This window comes from Rhineura floridana, chromosome 19 (genome assembly GCF_030035675.1).
Source record: "Rhineura floridana isolate rRhiFlo1 chromosome 19, rRhiFlo1.hap2, whole genome shotgun sequence".
NCBI lineage: Eukaryota > Metazoa > Chordata > Lepidosauria > Squamata > Rhineuridae > Rhineura > Rhineura floridana.
The window spans coordinates 17,578,485-17,599,312 of NC_084498.1; the positions used below are offsets into that span (position 1 = coordinate 17,578,485).

General features: G+C 42.9%; 1 protein-coding gene across 2 annotated transcripts in view; it reads left to right on the forward strand.

Moving 5' to 3' along the window:
- Positions 1–8,006: 8,006 nt before the first annotated feature.
- The window catches only part of CHFR (checkpoint with forkhead and ring finger domains), a 40,762-nt gene continuing 27,940 nt past the window's right edge, over positions 8,007–20,828 (forward strand). Inside the window, exons 1-4 of one of the 2 annotated variants that reach the window (XM_061603331.1) lie at positions 8,007–8,108; positions 8,959–9,103; positions 12,236–12,335; positions 20,291–20,400. In XM_061603331.1, coding sequence (XP_061459315.1) covers positions 8,971–9,103; positions 12,236–12,335; positions 20,291–20,400 — 343 coding nt within the window. In that variant the 5' untranslated portion in view covers positions 8,007–8,108; positions 8,959–8,970. Of the gene's footprint in view, positions 8,109–8,162; positions 8,387–8,958; positions 9,104–12,235; positions 12,336–20,290; positions 20,401–20,828 lie in introns of those variants that run through there. The other variant, XM_061603332.1, reaches the window with a different exon arrangement.

The window sequence follows — 20,828 nt, forward strand, 5'->3', positions numbered from 1 at the left end:
TTATTATCTAATAAGTGCAGGGGTAGGGAACCTTTTCCAGCCCAAGAGACGCATTTCCACTCTGGGAAAACCTCTGGGGGCCACATGCTGGCGCTGGGAGGGGTCAGCAACAAAAGTGGGCGGAATAATACATGCAAATTTTACCTTTGTAAGTAGGCTCGTTCCACCCATCCCTCTCTGTCCTCCATCCAGGCAAGCAAGAGGCATTCTTGGAGTTCAAGGACACATTCCAGCCAGGCAAAAACAATCAAGGACAGTGCAAAGCAAGACCAGTTAGGGGTGTGGCTCCAGGGAAAGAGGATGTGGCTGGGGGGGAGTAACCTGGGAAGAGTCATGAAGGCCAGATAGAGAGGCATGGAAGGCCACATTCAGCCCCTCAGCCTGAGGTTCCCCATACGATTTAGCGTGTGTCTGTGAATCTATATGCAAGCATGAATGTAAGCATACATTTGAAGAGAGAGGCATGTGCATATGTGTTAGCTGTAGGTGTGCGAGTGTACTTCTGTGTATGTACATGCATATATTTCCTAGTATATTATAGTAATATGTGGGTGTGTATCTCTGGGTGAATGCAAAAATATTACCTCCACATTTCAGATATGGTGGGCCAAGGATGAGAACCAAGTGGCCTCGCTAAAGCCGCCCAATTAAGTCCCCAGTGAAGCAGCACTTGAACCCATTACTTCCTATCTCACATATCTTGTTTTGCTCTCCTATACTTTATAACTAATAAAAGTAGACTTTGAGAACAGTCACTTCCTAGGTCTTTAATCAATGAATGAAACTTTTACAGAAGTAGACCTCAACTCCAATACTGCACATTATGTATGTCACTAGATATATACTGTACAGCAGAACAGTTACAAGATTTGGCCTCTAGCACACGTAGCTGTGACACAAAACTTCTACATTCAAGAGCATATCCAAACTGGAATAAAGGTCACAATTACCCAGCCAGCTAATAGTGACCATATGAAGAAGAGTCTGACAGATGGCAGCGGGGGGGGGGAAGGAACAAAACAAATCTGTACAACTTTTATATTAATCAGAAACTGGACCAGAAGGATAGCCTATTCCACCTTTTATGAATTATTTACATAAGGAAACTCAAGTAAGATGTAGACCAGAGATGGGGAACCTCAGGCTCTGGCCTCTTCATCTGGCTCTTAGGCCACACCCTTTCCCCAGGCCACCCCTCCTGTTCTCAGGCCAGACTCCTCAGTGGTCCTGCTCCATGCCCACTTCTAGTGCTTTGGCCTGGCTGGAATGTAGTCTTGAACTGTGGTAATGCCTCTTGCTTGCAAGGATGGAGAGGTGCACGTGTCGAAACCTCTGACTTTTGCATGGCTGGAATGTAGCCTGCTGAGAAAATCTTAAAACCGTATGTGTTGCTCTACTCACATGTTGCCTCTGGCTCCATGTGCCACTGGCATGCGACCCTCAGAAGCAGCTTTTCCCAACCAGTGTGCCTCCAGATGTTGTTGGACCACAACTCCCATCAGCCTCAGCCAGCGTTGCCAATGGTCAGGAAAGATGGGAGTTGTGGTCCAACAACATCTGGAGGCACACTGGTTGGGAAAGGCTGCTCAAAAGGCTGTGGAGGAATATGATTCCTGGGCTGGAAAAGATTGCCCATCCTTGACACAGACTTTGGGTATTCATCATCTGAGGGAAAGTATGACTGGGACCCCAGCATTTCAGGTCACTGTGATGCATTCCAGCACATTATAGTGATTGACACTTCCAAAGCTTGCACAACAGTCCCTGTCCTGTTGCCAGATATGAATGCATTATGGTTTGGGATGATTGAACCTGGCCTTTGGTAGCAAAATTTGTTTACCTACACTATCTGTATGCCCTTCCCGCATCAAACCAAGTGCAATCCACACACACACAGCCAGCAAGCATAGGTTCTCTCACTCAACCACCTCCCGGACCCTGCCCTGCCACCAACTAAGGCACACCCGCCCAAGCAAACTTTTTCCTTGGGGGGCAAAAAAGTTAAAACACTGCAAATGCAGCAAAGTAGCCAGGAAGGGCAGTGGCGGCCACTTCAAGTGCCAAGTGCAAACACAGTATTAACATATACATCTTCAGCATCTCTTACCTCCATAGTTCTTTATCTCCATTATGCTGCTGCCTCCTTCTCCTCCTTCATCCAGCTCCTTTCTCCCTCCGCTCCATTCTTCTCCACAACAGTCCATTTTTTAAACAATTTTTTCCTTCTGCTCTATCCCAGTCTCACTCTCCACCGCCTTCATCACCTCCTAAACATGCACAGAGCACAAGGGAAGAGCAATGCTGTGCAGAAGCCCAGTTTGAGGCACATGATTTTCATCCACAGATCAGAGGAGCAGAAGACTTCCCCTGCTACCCCCTTCCCCCAGTAATGCCCAAAAGTAATGCTGAAAACATTACAATTACACCTCAAAAGTAATAAAATTACTCCTACTACAATCAAAATGTAAAGAAATTACCCACTCGTTCCTCAAAAGAGTAATAAATTACAAGTAATTTGTTTTTCCTAACTAATTACTTCCAAGCTCTGCTATACTGCTACATTACATTGCTTTACCTTGCTACATTTTCTTCACATTTCATTATACCATTTTCTTCTGTCTGCAATATTATACACTGATAAACAGTTTGTTAGAATCTTCAGGCTGTAGTCTTTTATCACTCTACATGATATGCTTTTACTCCCTGTCTCAAGGTGGTTTACTAATGAGAAAATTCATCCCTTGATTAAACGGCAGAAATGACATCTTCCACCAATGGAGTAAATCACAAAACAAGGGTCTAAAGTAGTAGTTCCCAAATGTTTTCCCCCACAGGCCACTTGAAAATGGCTGATGGTCCTTGCAGACCACTTAGGCCACATTCACACCTTACATTTATTCCACTTTAAAAAGTAATGGCTTCTCCCCAAAGAATCCTGGGAAGTGTAGTTTGTGAAGGGTACTGAAAGTTATCAGGAGACCCCCTAATTCTCCTCACAGAACTACAATTCCCTGATTGGTTTAATGGTCAGCCCTACTTCCCAGGGAACTCTGGGAATTGTAGCTCTCTGAGGGGAATAGTGGTCTCCTGACCTGACAACTCTAAGCACCCTTCACAAACTACACTTCCCAGGATTCTTTGGGGGGAAGCCATAACCATTTCAAGTGGAATAATAGTGGAATAAATGTATGGTGTGAATATGGCCTCAATGATTTTTCTCTTTGTAATAGCAACTACAATGGTCTGTGTTAGCTGCTGTACAACTTTTTTTTAATTGTACTGTTATTGCTGCTTTTATTTATGTTGCATTTTGTAGCATTACAATTTTCATTCCACAGAATACAATAAAATAAAATACAATATAAGAAAGAAAAGAAGCGATAAAAATACAATTAAAAATCATTATGTTTAATATGGACATGCTGCGGACCATCTGAACAAAGCTTGCAGACCACATTTCTCACATTTAAACAGCCAAACCACAATAGTTCTCTGGGAAGTTCACCAAGCAAAAGCATGCATTAAAAATACAGTGGAAAGCAACTATAATAATAATAAAAAACTTAAATATAATTAAAACACCATTTTAAACTTTTGTAATTGCAAGCTGCCTTAAGAGGCCCGTTTGGACCAGAAGGCAGGATTTAAAAAAAAAAATTGGTCTGAAATAAAATAATTCTGCTAAATGAATAACAATTACTTGGGAAAGAGAAGAAATAGGAGGGATAGGTTTCAAAATACATTTATTCATTGTTTCTCTTATCCATAAAAGAAAACAAATAAAAACTCAATAGCCTGAATCCTACCAGCATTCAATTTCTCTAGCGCCAGCCGGCTCATTTAACCACCACCACATTACCCAATGGCTCGTTTAACAAAACAAAACAAAATAATTATTCTCACAGCCAACGAGGGTACAGAATCAAAGCGAAACAACCACCCTGAGGAATGCGGCTCCTTTAACTCTTTGTAATAGTCCCTTGCCCCGCATATGGAGGATTCTAACAACTACAAACGAGAACCTGAAGAAATGTGTTATGTTTTTAACAACCTCTGAGTGTGGAGCAGACGTAGAGATAGAAAATTTAGAGGGACACACACTGAGGCAGCAATCTAACCTTTCTTAACTAAGAGTAAGTCTCATTGAATTCCATAAGACTTACTTCTGAGTAGGCGTGGTTCGGATTGCGCTATAAATCTGTAAAAATGGAAAAGCTGCTTTGAGCATTGATTATTTAGGACTGCAGAGTGGCGTCGCTCTACTATTTGACACACATGTGGTGGAAACTCCTAAATACTAAATAGTGGAGAGGAAAACTCGTTCTGTGGTATCGAAAATGCTACGAGAGAGAGAGAGAGAGAGAGAGCCAAGTGCAGACACAGTATTAACATACGTTCTATGCTCAAACAACCAACACAACATGTAGAAGGATTTATTCACTATAAATATTCCATGTAAAGAGCAACACCATTCTGAATCTATAGTAAATCTATGGCACATCCATAAAATATAAGTCTTATAATCATATACCTTAATATAATAATAGATAAACTGTATCAGAATTATAAAATACATTTTAAAATAGATGTAGCTAATAATAATAATAATAATAATAATATGCCCTTCCACCCACAGGACTAACTTTACATTTTATTTCATTTATTAGTTTTAGTATTTTAAAATTACAAAATGCCTTGGGTACCTGGTGGTATATAAATGTAATAAACAAATAAATAATGGAAGCTTTTCATTTTGTACGAGAAGGTCAGGAATATGTGGCACATAACACAGTTACAGAGATTTTTTAAAAATATATAAATTACTTTGATAATTTTTATAGGGACAGCTGTGTTACAGCACTATCCTAACCACATTACTCAGAAGTACGTCCTATTGAATTCAGTGGGGTTTATTCCCAGATTGCGGAGCTAGGATGGTAGCCTTAGGCTCTGTTGTATCAAAAATAGTGAAGGGTCTTGCAGCATCTTAAATCAGATGTGGAAAACCTGTGGCTCTCCAAATGTGGTTGAACTAGAACTCCCATCATTGGCCATGCTGTCTGGGACTGATGGGAGCTACAAGTCCAATCATGGGGTCCCATCCCTTTCTTCAGGACCAGAGTCCACTTTAGCAGATACCTGAGGTTTATTATCAGTTCGTAGGTATCTATATGGGGATGGGGAGACTCTAAGGCTAGCGGTAACATCGGAAGGAAATTTAAATGCAAAAAAACCCAACAGACAGTGACCATTCAATTAGATAGCAATTAGAGGTTGAATGAATGTGGAATGAAGATCCTTTATAACAGCAATGTGGAGGGAGAAAAATCAATAATTTAAGATAGGCAGACGATACCATATTACTAGCAGAAACTAGTAATGATTTGAAACAAATACAGCTGAATGTCAAAAAGACTAGAGCAATGAGGACATTAAACTTGCCAAGGATTATCAATACCTTGGCGTAGTCATTAAACAAAATGGAGACAATAGTCAAGAAATTAGAAGAAGGCTAGTACTGACGAGGGCAGCTATGAGAGAACTAGAAAAGGTCCTCAAATGCAAAGATGTATCACTGAACACTAAAGTCGGGATCATTCAGACCATAGTATTCCCGATCTCTATGTATGGATGTGAAAGTTGGACAGTGAAAAAAGTGGATAAGAGAAAAATCAACTCATTTGAAATGTGGTGTTGGAGGAGAGCTTTGCAGATATCATGGACAGTGAAAAAGACAAATAGTTGGGTGTTAGAACAAATTAAACCAGAACTATCATTAGAAGCTAAAATGATGAAACTGAGATTATCATACTTTGAACACAAAATGAGAAGACATGACTCACTAGAAAAGACAATAATGCTGGGGAAAACAGAAGGGAGTAGAAAAAGAGGAAGGCCAAACAAGAGATGGGTTGATTCCATAAAGGAAGCCACAGGCCTGAACTTACAAGATCTGAACAGGGTGGTTTATAACAGATGCTATTGGAGGTCGTTGATTCATAGGGTCGCCATAAGTCATAATCAACTTGAAGGCACACAACAACAACAACGAAATAACAGAAGTGACCTGTGATAACACAATCAATTTAGCGAAGATGAGCAAATTAAAAATAGCAGTGGGACAGGAAGTCATTGTCTCTATTCTGACCCAAATATTTAGCATTGCACTTCTGATTAATTATAATCCAGCATTTTCATGTTGGAGTCTCCTTTTGAAATTCCTTTGTTCAAGGTTTTTAAGTAGCCCCGTGGCTCTTTGTTGTATAGAGAGGGATTTGACCACGGTGACACATGCCTTAGTCACATTCCGTTTAGATTACTGTAACACGCTCTACGTGGGGCTGCCTCTGAAGACTGCTCCGAAACTTCAGTTGGTACAACGTGCTGCAGCCAGAATGTTAACTGGGGCTGATTACAGGGACCATACAACTTCCCTGTTAAAAAGCTCCACTGGCTGCCGGTTTGTTTCCGGACACAATTCAAAGCACTGGTGCTGACCTATAAAGCTCTATACGGCTTGGGTCCAGGCTATTTGTCAGATCGCATCGCCCTCTATGTGCCTGCCCAGACCCTGAGATCTTCAGGAGAGGCCCTTCTTCCAATACCTACATCTGCACAAGTACAACTAGTGGAAATACAAGATAGGGCCTTCTCGGTGGTGGCCCCTAGGCTTTGGAATTCCCTCCCTAGGGAGATAAGAATGACCCCTTCCCTGCAGTCCTTTCGCCGACAGTTAAAAACTTTCTTATTTCAGCAAGCCTTTGATTCCAAAGGCGGCCAAGGATAGGCCCAAAAGGATGTTATATTGTTCTTGCCAGTTTATTTTTTAATTATTCTGATTTTATGATTATGGTTTTAATTATTAGAAACAGTTTAATGCTTTTTTAAACTAGAGTTCATTTCTTAATTATATTTGTTTATACTTATTCATTTATGTATTATATGCTTTTATTTTTGATAGGTTTTTAATTGTATGTGTCTTTTATCTGGAAGCCGCCAGGAGTTCCAATCTGGGAAAATGGCAGGGTATAAATAAAGTTAATTAATAAATATGTGGTGTGGAAAAAAACTACCCTACTGTACACACAAGAGCCAGTGTGGCATAGTGGTTAAGGTGTTGGACTGCAACCTGGGAGACCAGGGTTCGAATCCCCACACAGCCATGAAGCTCACTGGGTGACCTTGGGCCAGTCAGTGCCTCTCAGCCTCAGAGGAAGGCAGTGGTAAACCCCCTCTGAATACTGCATACCATGAAAACCCCATTCATAGGGTTGCCATAAGTCGGGATCAACTTGAAGGCAGTATATCATCATCATCACTGTACAAAGGTAAAATTCACATTTATTGCTCTGCCCACTTTTAATTCTGGCCTTGCCTACTGGACATGTGGCCCCTGGAAGGCTGCCTAGAAGGAAGTGTGGTCCTCGGGCAGAAAAAGATATTGGTTTATTAGGAAGGAAGACTTACATCAACACTTTAGTCTTTTTGGCACCAGGTTAAGATGTTTTTATTTGTCCATGGTTTTAGCTGGCTGAAAAGATTTTGGTTCGTTACTTCTCAGATTCTAATGTGTTGTTTTGATTTTTATTATTTGCATTAATATTTTTGTTTTTTTGCATATACCACCTTGGAATCCACGTCTGGATGAAGTCACAGTAGCCTTTCATAGAAGCCCTCAAGTCTCATTATTTGCTTTTGTGGTATAGCTCGTTTCTTTCCAGGTAAAAGTTTTATTGAAACCCAAAACTGCCCGGGGTATTACAGTTTAAACTATACGTGTGCACAGTCTACAGATTCCTTTGGTGGTGGGGGTACAACATGTGAAATTCAAAAATGTGTAGGAAAATGTTTTCTATGGTACGTGCAGCGACTCTCTGGCCAACCCTTGTACCATAGATAACGCCGCCGCCCTCTTCCTTCCTGTTCCCTTCTTTCCCTGGCTTCTTTTCTTTATTCCCCCCGCTCCCCAACCCTCTCTATGGTGACGCTCGAACCTAGACCGGCCAATGGCTGGCCTAGAAAGGCCTAGCGAGCTCCGCCCAGGGCCTGATCAGCTGAGGGCTGGCAATGTCTGTTGACAGGAGCAGCATCAGCGGCAGGACTTGGGTGTAAGAGGCTGGTGGTGCTGGGGGGAGGGGAGCTCAGCCTCCGGGGTTGGTGGGAGGGGAAGAGGAAGGAGAGGGGGCTGAGGGGGTCTCTCTCCTCCCCACTCCTCTCCCTCAGGGCTTAGGTTTAGGCTGGATTGGGGTGGGGATCCTGGCAGTGAAATGGGGCGCTGGGCAAAAGTTCCTCCAGCCTCGTGAAGATTCCCCTCCCCGCAAGTTCAGCTCTCCATCCAGACGGTGCAGAGGCCTTCGGGGGGAGCCTGGATGCCAACAAGGGGGAGGTATTTGGCACCGCCCCTCCTTTTTAAAAGCTTCTTTTCCACATACCCCCAAATGTCTCAGCCCAAAGGGATGTTACCTGAAAAGATACTTAGAAGTGGGTCAGAGGGCAGAAAAGTGGGGAAACTGGAAAAGAGGAAGATCCAAAGGAGGGTGTGTGTGTGTGAGAGAGAGAGAGGATGGTGGGGAGGAAATACAGGGTTAAAGCTAAGATCTTAAACCCATCAGTGTATAAGCCCCATTGGATGCAGTGGGACTTTCTGCTAAGTAAATGGGCATAAGATTGGGCTGTAACGTGGGAGGGAGTGAAAATGCAGCTGAGCAAAACTTTTTTAAAAAAAATATATATCGGAGTAAGAACTTACTGGAAGGCGATGCCCTACAAAAGGTTCACATGCTTCCTTGGGAGTTTCATTTTTTAATTATTATTATTACAATTAATGTGCTGCCTTTTTCCTAAGGGGGAAAAAATTGATCACAGCAAGTTGTTGGAAGGGGCTATGGGGGGGGGGGGAAACGACCCGCTTTTGTGTAGTGCCATTTAAGTTTTATTTCCCTTCCCCCACCCCTTCAGATGTAAATCCAGATGGAGCACTCTGAAGTCAGAAGCCAAATACAGCAGCCACAGCCTTGGGGGAAGCTGATCCGGTTGGGGGCTGAGGAAGCAGAGCCCCACCTTTTATTGCTGAAGAAAGAGTGGACGATTGGGAGGAAAAAGGGTACGTTTCCAGAATTAGTTGAGCATTAAATGTGTAGACTGTAGGATGGCAAAGAGTCCTGGAGAAGCTGTCTGTTCAGTCCCTTGTGTGCAGAGTTTTCAACCCTACAATAGGGAAACCAAAGTATGTGAGGACTGTAATGTCTCTGTGTTGATATTCTCTTCGGGCAGGTTGCTGAGGCAGTCTTCTTAGTTTTGCGCTCATCTCCATCAACAGACTTGCAGCTGTACTTTGAAATACTTTGATGTATCTGTTCTTATCTTGCTTCCTGTTTTGTACAAGCTATTTTGTTTTTTCTGTTTTAAAAATAGGACTCATCCCCTTCTCAAGAAAATCCCTTTGTGATTCAAAGAATATCAGTAATACATTTTAAATGTATTTTTTTCTGAATGGACATAAAACTTTTTTCCCTGTTATTCTTGGCCACATTATGTGGCTGCTTGCGTAAGGCATCTGCATTCCAGATCATGATTTTCTTTTTAAAAACACTGTAAGATGCTTCTTTTACAATCCTGTGTATGTCTGCTTAGAAGTAGATCCCATTGAGTTCAGTGGAACTTACTTCCAGGTAAGTGTGTATAGGATTGCACACTTAGAATCTTGTGTACGTGTTGTACTGCAACCCTCAGCTTTTAAGGAAGAATATTGAAACCATTATATACGAACAGTCAAAATTCTTGAGGTGGATACAAGTTCAGACATACTGTTTCCACTTGTGTTCTTTCATTAGTATAATTCCTAAAGCCCTCCCATGTAAGATGCTGTTATGAAAAGTTTATGATATTCCATTTTTATATGTAAGCTGCTTTGAATATATTCTTATGGAAAAATCACACTATATTAAACCATGAATACATTTGTATATAAGTATATAAACTATGATTAATATATTATACAGAAAATCTAGTGTGTTAACCTGTAGTTTGTCACTTTTGGCACATCTACACCACACATTTAAAACACATGGCCTCCCCCAAAGAATCCTGGGAAATGTAGTTTACCCCTCACACAGCTGCAATCCCCAGCACCCTGAGAAAGCTACAGTTCCCAGGATATTTTGGAGGAAGTCATGCGCTTTAAATGTATGGTGTAGATGTGACCTTTGATGTATGTTCTCTGATGGGAAGATTACTGTTTGCTCACAGCTGGATTCATCACATACTTGCTTGGCAAAAGTCCTCCAAAGCTTAGTGGAGCTTATTTCATGATAAAAAACAACGAAGAGGCTTGTGGCACCTTAGAGACTAACACATTTATTATGGCATAAGCTTTCATGGACTAGCTTATGCTATATTAAATTTGTTAGCCTTTAAGGTACCATAAAGACACTTTGTTGTTTTTGCTGCAACAGACTACCCTTAGAAGTAGATCCCATTGAATTCAATGAGACTTACTCCCAGGTAAGTGTGTAAGTACGAACCTCTGATAATAAATTCATAGTAAATATTCTTATGATGACAGACTTAGGTTACAATCCAGTACATGTCTATTCAGACATAAGCTTCATTTGGTTAAGTGAGACTTACTTCCAGGTACTTGTGTTGGCTTGCAGCCTTATATATGTAGGGTGAACATTTTTTGCAGGAGTGGTGGTGGGTTGAAATTCAACATCAGCATCTTCGGAAGAACAAATGTTATAGGCCAGCATCCCATAACCTCATGATGCTTTAGACTACAAATCTCAGACTTAGTCTACAAATCTTAGAGTACAAATCTCGTCAAGCCCATCTGGCATGGCCAGTAGTCGGGGATGTAGCTCAACAACATCCGGAGGGCTCTGTTAGTAAAATTAGGAGAGTTTAGCTGAGTGCAGCTTGCTCAGCATTTCTGTGCAGAGTGAGTATTGTGTGGTTTGCCTGAGAGAAGGCAAGCTTTTACCTTGCTCTGAATCATTGAGACTTTAGACATAGTAAAATAAGAAAATACTACTTTATTAAAATAAATACATAATAGGAAAGGCTCCAGTCCTAGCTAACTAACTAAGAGGCACAACAGCCAGACTTGGTCATTGCCCTCATGGCTCAAAGGACAGGAACAAAGACAAAGATGTCTGCTCTCCCTTGGCTGGTTGGAGGAGGAATGAGAGTTTGGAAGTGAGGTCAGCTCCCTGAGAGACAGGTAGAGGAACACAAGTAAGGATAGGCAGCCTTGCCAGCTGAAGCATCCTCTCTCTGACTCCTTTTTGGTATGCAAAGAGAATGAAAGTAGGAGTTGTTCTTGCCACATTTCCGACAGGGGCAAGGTTGGGGAAGTCTGTTATAGGCTATAATGCCATGGAATTTTGCATAGTGTGAAAAATGTGACCTGGCTTTGAAAAAGAATTGAACACATTCATGGGGATAGGCTATCAATTACTACTAGTTGTAACAGCTAAATAGGAATTTCATATGCAGTTTGGTACAGAAGGGGAATAAAGGGAATGGCCAATCTCCTTGTACCCTGTGTATGAGTATCTAGGGGTGTCAGATGGAGCTACCTACCCATCCAGTGGCATTTGGCTAGGTACTATTGGAAACAAAATGCTGGACTAGATCTGGTCTAGCAAGGTAGTTCTTATATTCTTGTGAAAATACAGCATCAGAATAGAGATAATAGTTTCTTGTCCCACTTCGGGTGTTAATTTGCTCCGTGCTGCTAAGATGACTGTGTTATTGCCTGTCACTTCTATTGTCAAGGGTTGTTGCGCTTATTTTGCATAAATTTAAGCTCTAATTGGATTGTTGCAATCTGTACCTTTTACATTTCATTGTCATTTAACTCCAGCTTCTTAATTTTTCCCTTTTACTTGTGTGTGTATTTATATGGATAGATAGATATTTATATAAACACACATGTGCACAAGTTAACTGAGGATTAGACTGAATTAAAACATCTGATGAAGTGAATTGTCCACAAAAGCTTATGCCCATAATAAATTTGTTAGTCTTTAAGAAGCTATGAGACTCCGTGTTTTTGCTGCAATATATCCTGAGCCTTAGATTGTTGGCTTTCTGTGCAAAAGCAATGGATGAATTAGATCTGGTTGCCTTGATGAAGGCACCCTTGTACAACACTTTCTTTGTTGGCTCTGTTAAGTGTGAAACCTTCCAGAAATATCAGTATATCTAATGACCTTAATATTTTGTCTCAAAGGTTGTGACTTGTCCTTCCCTGGCAACAAACTGGTGTCTGGAGATCACTGTAAAATAAGAGTGGATGAAGAATCTGGTCAAGTATCATTGGAGGACACCAGGTCAGCTTTGCTTTAACCCTTTCCACTTACCCTGCTTGGTTCTGTTGATCAAAATGTTTTACTTAGAGTTCACAAGGGACGCTGGTGGTCCTGATGGTGTTTATTTGACCAAGGCAATAGCTTGCTTCCCGCCAAATCCTGTTTCTCTCATGGGCCATGTCCACATTGCACACTTAAAACCAGATTTCTTTGCCTGCGCTTTGCCTGCGGAAACTGGGAATTGTCATTTTGTGAGTGCACTGATAATGCCTTAAAACTGTTAAATGAGAATGCAGTTCCCAAGATTCCTTGGATGGGGGAGGAGCAAAATGAGTTACATTGGCCCTGGCTGCATACATTTAAAGCCCACGGTTTCCCCCAAAGAATCATGGGAGTTAAGGGTCCTGGGAATTTTAGCTGTGTGAGGGGTAAACACCTGGGGAAGTCATGTGCGTTAAATGTATAGTGTGTATACAGATTCTTTTTCTTTTCTAATTTTTCTGAGTACCTCAGGAATCTCCTGGGTATGCAGAATGTTGTCATGCTGGCTTGATTGGATTGCATTGCCAATCCCTGCACGTGGTTTTCATCATCACCTCTGTGGAAATAATCCATCTAATTATTTTGAAATCTTTTTCATGATGCTGCTGCTTTGCTTGCAAAGGAAACCATACTGAAGCCATTTAAAAATTGTATAGGACATACTGGAGTAGAGGTCTCCCAGGTTCTTGTAACTAGCAGCCTGCCATTATACAATCTTGCTAGCAGGATAAGATTTGACGGAGTGCATTAATAAGAGAACAAGAAGAGGCCAGAAAATTAAATGGAGTGGGCACAAAATAATCACACACACACACAGGCTTGCATGGCGCACACACACACACTCCTCTACACACCTGCATACTGCAGTAGGGGGAGTTGAGGCTGATTGGACTTCTCCTTTCCTGGAAAATGGAAATGGACTGCTTTCAAGTCGATCCTGACTTATGGCGACCCTATGAATAGGGATTCATGGTAAGCAGCATTCAGAGGAGGTTTACCATTGCCTCCCTCTGAGGCTAGACCTTCCAAGCTGACTAGGGTCTGCTCAGCTTGCCACAGCTACACAAGTCAGCCCCTTCCTTGTCTGCAACTGCCAGCTGGGGGGCAACTGGGCTCCTTGGGACTACGCAGCTTGCCCACGGCTGCACAGGTGGCAGGGATGTAACCCCTGAGCCACTCACGGTGGGGGTGATGTTTAGCTGGCCCTTGACACCCAGGAGACACGAGCGGGGATTTGAACTCACAGACTCTGGACTCCCAGCCAGGTTCTCCTCTCCACTGTGCCATCTTAAAGATCCTTCAGTGCCCTCTAGAACAAGGGTGGGGAACCTATGGCCCTCTAGAGGTTGTTGGATTACAACTCCCATCATTCTTGACCATTGGCCGTGCTTTCCTATCCATTGTTAAATACTTGGCTTTCCAGCACTGCTGTTGGACTACAGCTCGGATGGGAAACCTAATAAAGGCTGCAATCTCATGCATGTTTATTTGGGAGAAAGTCACATTAAAGGAGGTGGGGTTTAAATCTGAATAAACATGCATTAGATCAAACTTCACTGTGTCAATAAAAATAAACAAGAGAAATGTTTCCAAATTTTAGCTAGTAGGAAGCTGAGATACCTCTTCTATATTTTTCCTAGGTGGTCCCTACATTTCTTCTAAGTTGTTGTCCCCCCCCCCTTGTAGGGAATAGCTGCAAAAAGTCAACAGTTTGTTAAATGCTTTTTGTAAAATTTAACATTGATTATTTTGCCCAGGAATTTGAGTCTTTTTGTTTTGTGTGAGGGAAGAGATGATTTCTTTTAGAAGGCCAAGACAAATAGTATTGGAAGCTTTAATCTGCAAAATCAAAGCACATGTTTTGCATAGCCCAATTTGGAGTAAAGGGTTCCTGCTATCCCCAGCAGAAAGGGAGGCAAACAAATAGTTTGCTTTGCAACTTTTTTCACCCTTGATCAGTAACTGTAAATGAACAGGGTCTCCTTTGTCTTGCAAAGTCACTCGCCCTTCTTCACAGCTCAGTAAAAAATCTAGTTTGCACCTTATTAATTTATGCATTGACTAAAAAGTATGTTAACTCTGATGCTTCTTTGTTCTGTCGTTGTGTGTGCTGGGAGAAGCAGGCTGTTTTGAGATCAAAGCTCTGCCTGGAGTTGTGGGGGAGCAGAAGTATGAATAGCTTGCTGCAAACAAAAAGAATGGGAAGCTAGTATTTATAGCTGCACAGTTAAAAACATCAGGAGCTCAACAAGTGGATTATTTTCACCTAGAGGTGCTCTTGGGGACTAGGTATAATCATTACTTTTCATGACTGGTTTATAGTGGGCAACGGAAGTAATAGCAAGGAAGGATATATGAAAAGTATCCTTTGATTTCTAATTTCTTCAATGCTGCCCCGTACTTTTGGATATGCATGAGAAGTCTGTGGAGAGTTTCTGGTACCTTTTGATTTTTCAAACAAGCACTCCATGTGGGGCACCCCACCATCACCACCACCAAGCAGGTGTATGAATTGGTGCATATTATAGCAGCAACCCAGAACACGCATATTGCCAGTTTATGTGTACAATAGGGACACAGGGATCTGCTTTATATTACTGCCTACACCAGCGTTCTTCAACTTGGGCTCTCCATTTGTTGTCGACCATTGGCCATGCTGTGGCAGGGATTGATGGGAGTGCTAGTCCAGCAACATATGGAAGGCCACAGGTTCTCCATCTCTGATCTACACTGATTGGCTGTCACTCTCCGAGGTTTGGAACAGGTCTTTCCCGCTGCTACCTGGAGATGCCACAGACTGAAGCGCGTACGCCTACATAACAATATTGCAGCTTTCACCTGTTTCCATTCCATGTTGCTGCTTTGCCATGATACATGTTGACAGTCAAGCCTGGCATACTATTGCAGCATCCTGACTCTTCAGCAAGGGGGGGGGGCGCTTTTCAGCCTGAGGGCCACATTCCCTTCTAGGCAACCTTCCAAGGGCCACATGCCAGTGGTGGGTGGAGCAATGAATGCCCATGTTACCTTTATACAGTACACACACTCTCATGCTCCTCTCAGTCCTCCATCCAGACAAGCAAGAGACATTCATCAGAGTTCAAAAATACATTCAGGCCAGACAAAAACACTCGGGGTGTAAAGTAGGACTAGAATGGGGTGTGGTCTGGGGAGAGTTCCGAGGGCCAGATATAGGAACCTGAAGGGCCATATTGGACCCCTAAGCCTGAGGTTCCCCAGACTTGCTCTTCAGGACTGATCTTAGTGTGTACAACTGCAGTCTGTAGCAAAAGGATGCAGTGTGGATTGCTTTGGTCCAGTTTTTCCGTAAGTCAGCTGTGTCTTCTTCCAGGACACTTGATCCCATTCCCCCTCCCCTACCAGTTCTCCACAGTAGTCAGTGTTGGTTTGTTTGGGGGCTTTCCCCCACCCCCTTAGTGTTTTGTTGTTGTTGCTATTTTAAATATTATTTGTACTTCTTCAAATCTTGAGAGTTTCACTGAGCCTCCTGTTCCCTCTTTGTGGATGGTGCAATTTTTGCTGCTTCAGCAATAGCCCTTGCTTGAGAGCGTCACAAATGGAAGAAACGATTCTAAAAACCACCCCTGATGCAGACGTAGTTTAGGATGAGAGCATTTTGTGATTCTGTTGTTGTATCGCATAATAATAATCCTCAAAATCTTGGCTCTAACTTTTTAAAACAAAAAGTTTTCCTTTAAGCATTTTGAAGGGTTGGAGAGTTTTTTTGCCGTTTTAAAAGTTTGAGGGGGGTTGTTTTGGTTAGTTTAATGCAGTTGTTAAAAAGCTTGTTTTGAAGGTTCATCCTTATCATAGAATCATAGAATAGTAGAGTTGGAAGGGGCCTATAAGGCCATTGAGTCCAACCCCCGCTCAGTGCAGGAATCCAACTTAAAGCATACTCTACGGGTGGCTGTCCAGCTATCTTGTGAATGCCTCCTGTGTTGGAGAGCCCACAACCTCCTTAGGTCATTGGTTCCATTGTCGTATCTCTCTAACAGTTAAGAAGTTTTTCCCGAGGTTCAGCTGAAATCTGCCTTCCTGCAACTTGAGCCAATTGTTCCATGTTCTGCACTCTGGGACAGTCGAGAAGAGATCCTGGCCCCCCTCTGTGTGGCAACCTTTCAAGTACTTGAAGAGTGCTATCGTACCTCCCCTCAGACTTCTCAAGGCTAACCGTACCCAGTTCTTTCAGTCTCTCCTCATAGGGCTTTCTCTCATAGGCCTTAAAATGCAACTGTGCAGATCTTCCCTTTATAGTTGAACTGGCTTCTCAGAACCAGATACTGGAATTGCTAAACTTTCATAGCAAATATGCAGCTCATCTCCCTGTTTGTTGTTTTTTTTCTTACATTTATATCCTACCTTTCTTCCAAGGAGCTCAGAGTCATGCACATGATTCTCCTCCTCCCCATTTTATCCACACAACAACCCTGTGAGGAAGGGTAAGCTGAGAGGCACTGACTGGCCCAAAGTCACCCAGTGAGTTTCATGACTGAGTAGGTATTTGAACCCTGGTCTCCCAGGTCCTACTCTGACACTCTTAACTACTACACCACACTCTTGTTGAGATGTAGTTGCCACCAGCAATGTGCATTTGGAGCGCTTTCAACACAGCAGTTTATGGCGGACTCAGCGGTGCTCATGCAGGGAAGTTTTTTTGAAGCATCCACACGTCGTTCTCATCATCAAAATCCAATTTAATTTGGATTTATTGTTTCCACTAGTCAGATTTCCTGCAGAAATGATAGTAAATGGGAGAAATAATATAGGATGGCGTTTGATGGGGAAGATGCTGCGAAAAAACGTGCCTGCATGAGCAGCACAGAATCCACAATAACCTGCTGTGTGTGGACGCTCCCTCTGCCTCCCTCTTGCCATTTCAGGGCAGTTTTTCTGTACCCAGTTCTAGCATTTTCCCTTGAATAACTCCTTGTGAAGACAGGCTTTATCCACCTGGTAGCAAGAGTGGCTTTTTGTGTATATGTTATTAGCTATGCCTCATCATCCAGCCTTTGATATCAATCATTGTGCAAGTGCTGCTGCTGCTGCTGTGATGCTGTCCCTCCAATGGAGGCTGGCTCATTCGGGCTACTGGGACAGTGCCCCACCAACCTCAGTCTGGCATCAGCAAGCCCCCACCTGCTTGCCTTCTCACTTACTTGGAACCAATCAGAGGGTAACTCTGCCTGTCATTGGCTCCGGCTTCCCCTACTGCTGATCGCCTTGCCTTCTGCCCTGCCCAAAGGGCACCAGCCACCGCTGTGTTCTGCCCTTCCTCCCAAAGGAATCTGGGGAGGCACTGAGGCTTCCCCTCCCAAATTAACCAGGTTAAGAACATAAGAACATAAGAAGAGCCTGCTGGATCAGGCCAGTGGCCCATCTAGTCCAGCATCCTGTTCTCACAGTGGCCAACCAGGTGCCTGGGGGAAGCCCGCAAGCAGGACCCGAGTGCAAGAACACTCTCCCCTCCTGAGGCTTCCAGCAACTGGTTTTCAGAAGCATGCTGCCTCTGACTAGGGTGGCAGAGCACAGCCATCACAGCTAGTAGCGGGAAGTAGAGAGAGCAGTTCTGTTTGTGCTGTGCTGCAGGGGCAGGCATACATGCAGAATTAAGGAGCGGGCTGTTTGACAGTAGATCAGCAAGGGTTTCCGACTCCAAGTTGTTCAGAAGTTGAGTGAAGAAGGAGTCTTTTGATTGTTCCTATTGTTAAATTACACTACTGACATCAACACCATTGGCAAGGGTTGATTTTGGTATGAAAGGATTCGGTGAACTCAATTCTGGTACAATTCAAATGTTCAAAACAGGTAAAATAATTGCTCGCAGCTAATAATTTTGTAAGGTTGCCAAGAACAGTATCTTTCAGCCATCAGATGCCTAGGTAGACTTTTACACAACAGCGCAATAATGAGGAAGATAGACACACCTCACCATGGAGGGCATTTGACAAACAGGGAACCACCATCGAGAAGGCCCTGTCATAGGTTAGCACCAACCAGGCAGCGCCTAGAGATGGCACCATCAATAGGGCTGGACTTGGACAGCCTTTCAAAACAGAGGACAGTCCTCTGTAAAGTAGAATGCATGACCATCCTAGTGATAGCAAATGCAAAAAAAGGAGAGTAGTGTGGCACCCCAAAAGCCTATCTTACTTAACTGTGGCATAACCTTTTGTGAAGTAGAACTCGCTTCATTTGAGGCGCAAAGTCTTTGTGGCATGCAAATAATGGTAACATAATGGGGTGAGATGACAATTAGGAGCAGGTCAGTTAACATCTTGTTCTTTGACAAGTCATCCCGTGGTTGCAGCATTTTGCAGATGATGACCTTCCTGTTTAGCGCCTAAGAATCTTTGTCATTTTTCCTCACTTGCAGAGTTTATTATGCCTATTTAACCACATTATGCATTCTTGTAATGTTTGCAGCAGATAATTCCTTGATCTATGCCAGGATTTTAACAGTGTCCTGAAATAAGCACAGACTAGTCCCACCTCCACCCCCAGGACTTATATTGGACTGGTACCGCAAGGGGAATTCTGGAAGGAAGATGTTTGTCTGCCTGTGGCTGTATACGAGGCAGGAGCAGTAAAACTCTGCTCCTCTAAAAACAATAGTTCTGAATTTTCATTGGTGTATCTGGTCTCATTACCAGAGGCTGGGACTAATATCAATAGGTGGAAGTTGCAGGGAGACAGATTTCGTCTGAACATTAGGGATAAAAAATCTAATGATAAGAGCTGTTTGACCATGGAATAGTCTGCTGTGGATGGTGGTGGGCTCTCTTTCTCTGGAGTTGTCATGAACCGGAGCAGATCAGTCCCAGGACTCAATTCCCAAACCCAGGGCAATTGATCCTGGCAGGGCACAAACTCGTGCCTCCCCTTACTAGGGCTGAGTAAACCAACAACAACCCTGTAAAGTTGGTAGACTGCCACCACCCCTTAATCTGGTCACCCAATCTGGGCCAAGGGTGCCAGAAATGACCTGTCAATGATTCCAACAGACAAGAGCCAAACTACACTCCTTGTCTTGGAGCCTTAGGCAAATTATCCAAATAAAAGGTAGTCCGTGGTCAATTGGCCAAGGTGCTGGATTCAGAGCCAAATCCCCTCCTGCAATGAACACACACTGGTAAATAAGAAGTAAGTTTATTAAATAAAAAATAAGTGCACAATTACAACAGCAAAATGGTTCCTTAAAACCCACACCCCTGAGGGCTAGCTAAAATACAGATAGTTACAGTCACCAAACAAAATAACAAAACTGTCTAGCCTAGTCTATACTTACAAAGAGGTAAAAAGCAAAATAGCTTCTTGGTTTCACATCTCCCCAGAGATGTATAGCCTGGATAGCAGATGGAAGGTGGAACCTCACCAAGGTAGCATCAGCATCCATAGGGTACATTGGAGAGCAAAGACCTAAGGTCTGAATCCTGTTCTTATGGGAAAATGCCCAGCAACAGCCAGGAATTAATTAGCCAATCAGGGGGCTCTCTGATGATGAAACATTTCTGGAGTTTTCACGCCTGTCACGTACTCCCCAACCTTCCCAGGCCAGGCGGCCTTGAATACCAGTCTCTACTGATAAGCAGGTGTTCTTGCTTAGGCCTAATTAACTAGCTTCAGCTGTGAAAACTACAGTCATGCCTCTCAGAGCCCCCCCCCTGACAAGATGTCTTCCCCTACAATTCTTTGCCTCAAAGCCATTTTAAAATCAGGCATTCTTGACGGGAGTTATATAAGCAGAGAGCTGGATGGCCATCAGGGATGTTGTAGATGTAAGATTCCTCAAATGAGCAGTGGATTGGGCTAGATGACCTCTATGGTTTCCAATTCTATGAGTAGCCATATTTTTATACCATTCACCCATCCTGCCCCTCCCCTGTTAATAACCACTTATTTCTCTCTTATAGCACTAATGGAACGGTTATTAATAAACAGAAGGTGGTGAAGAAGCAGATTTGTCCATTGCAGACTGGAGATGTGATCTATGTTGTTTACAGGAAAAATGAGCCAGAAAACAGTAAGGGAATCTTGTTTTATTTTATTTTTTTAATGGCTTCTTTGGCAGAGATTGACAGGTCAGAGCAGGAATGGGGAACTTATCTACCCCCCCTGCCCCAAGATGTTGTCGGCTTCCAACTCCCTCACCTCTGACCCTTGGTCCTGCTGGCTGGGGCTGATGGGAGTTGGAGTCCAACAACATCTGGAGGCCTGCAAGTTCCTCATCCCTAGGTTAAAGTGTGTGTGTATTTTTTTTCCTGTGTATATACTTATTTTGTTTTTATATGCATAAACATAATACAAGATACAAGTGTATGAACATATGTTTAGTATAAAATAAACTGAAGATAACAGCAACTAAACCCTACAGGCCAGCCATTGCAAAGACTTTCATGAATTCATCAGGTATTACATTACTCCTTTTCCTTCCTCTTATAAGAACACCTC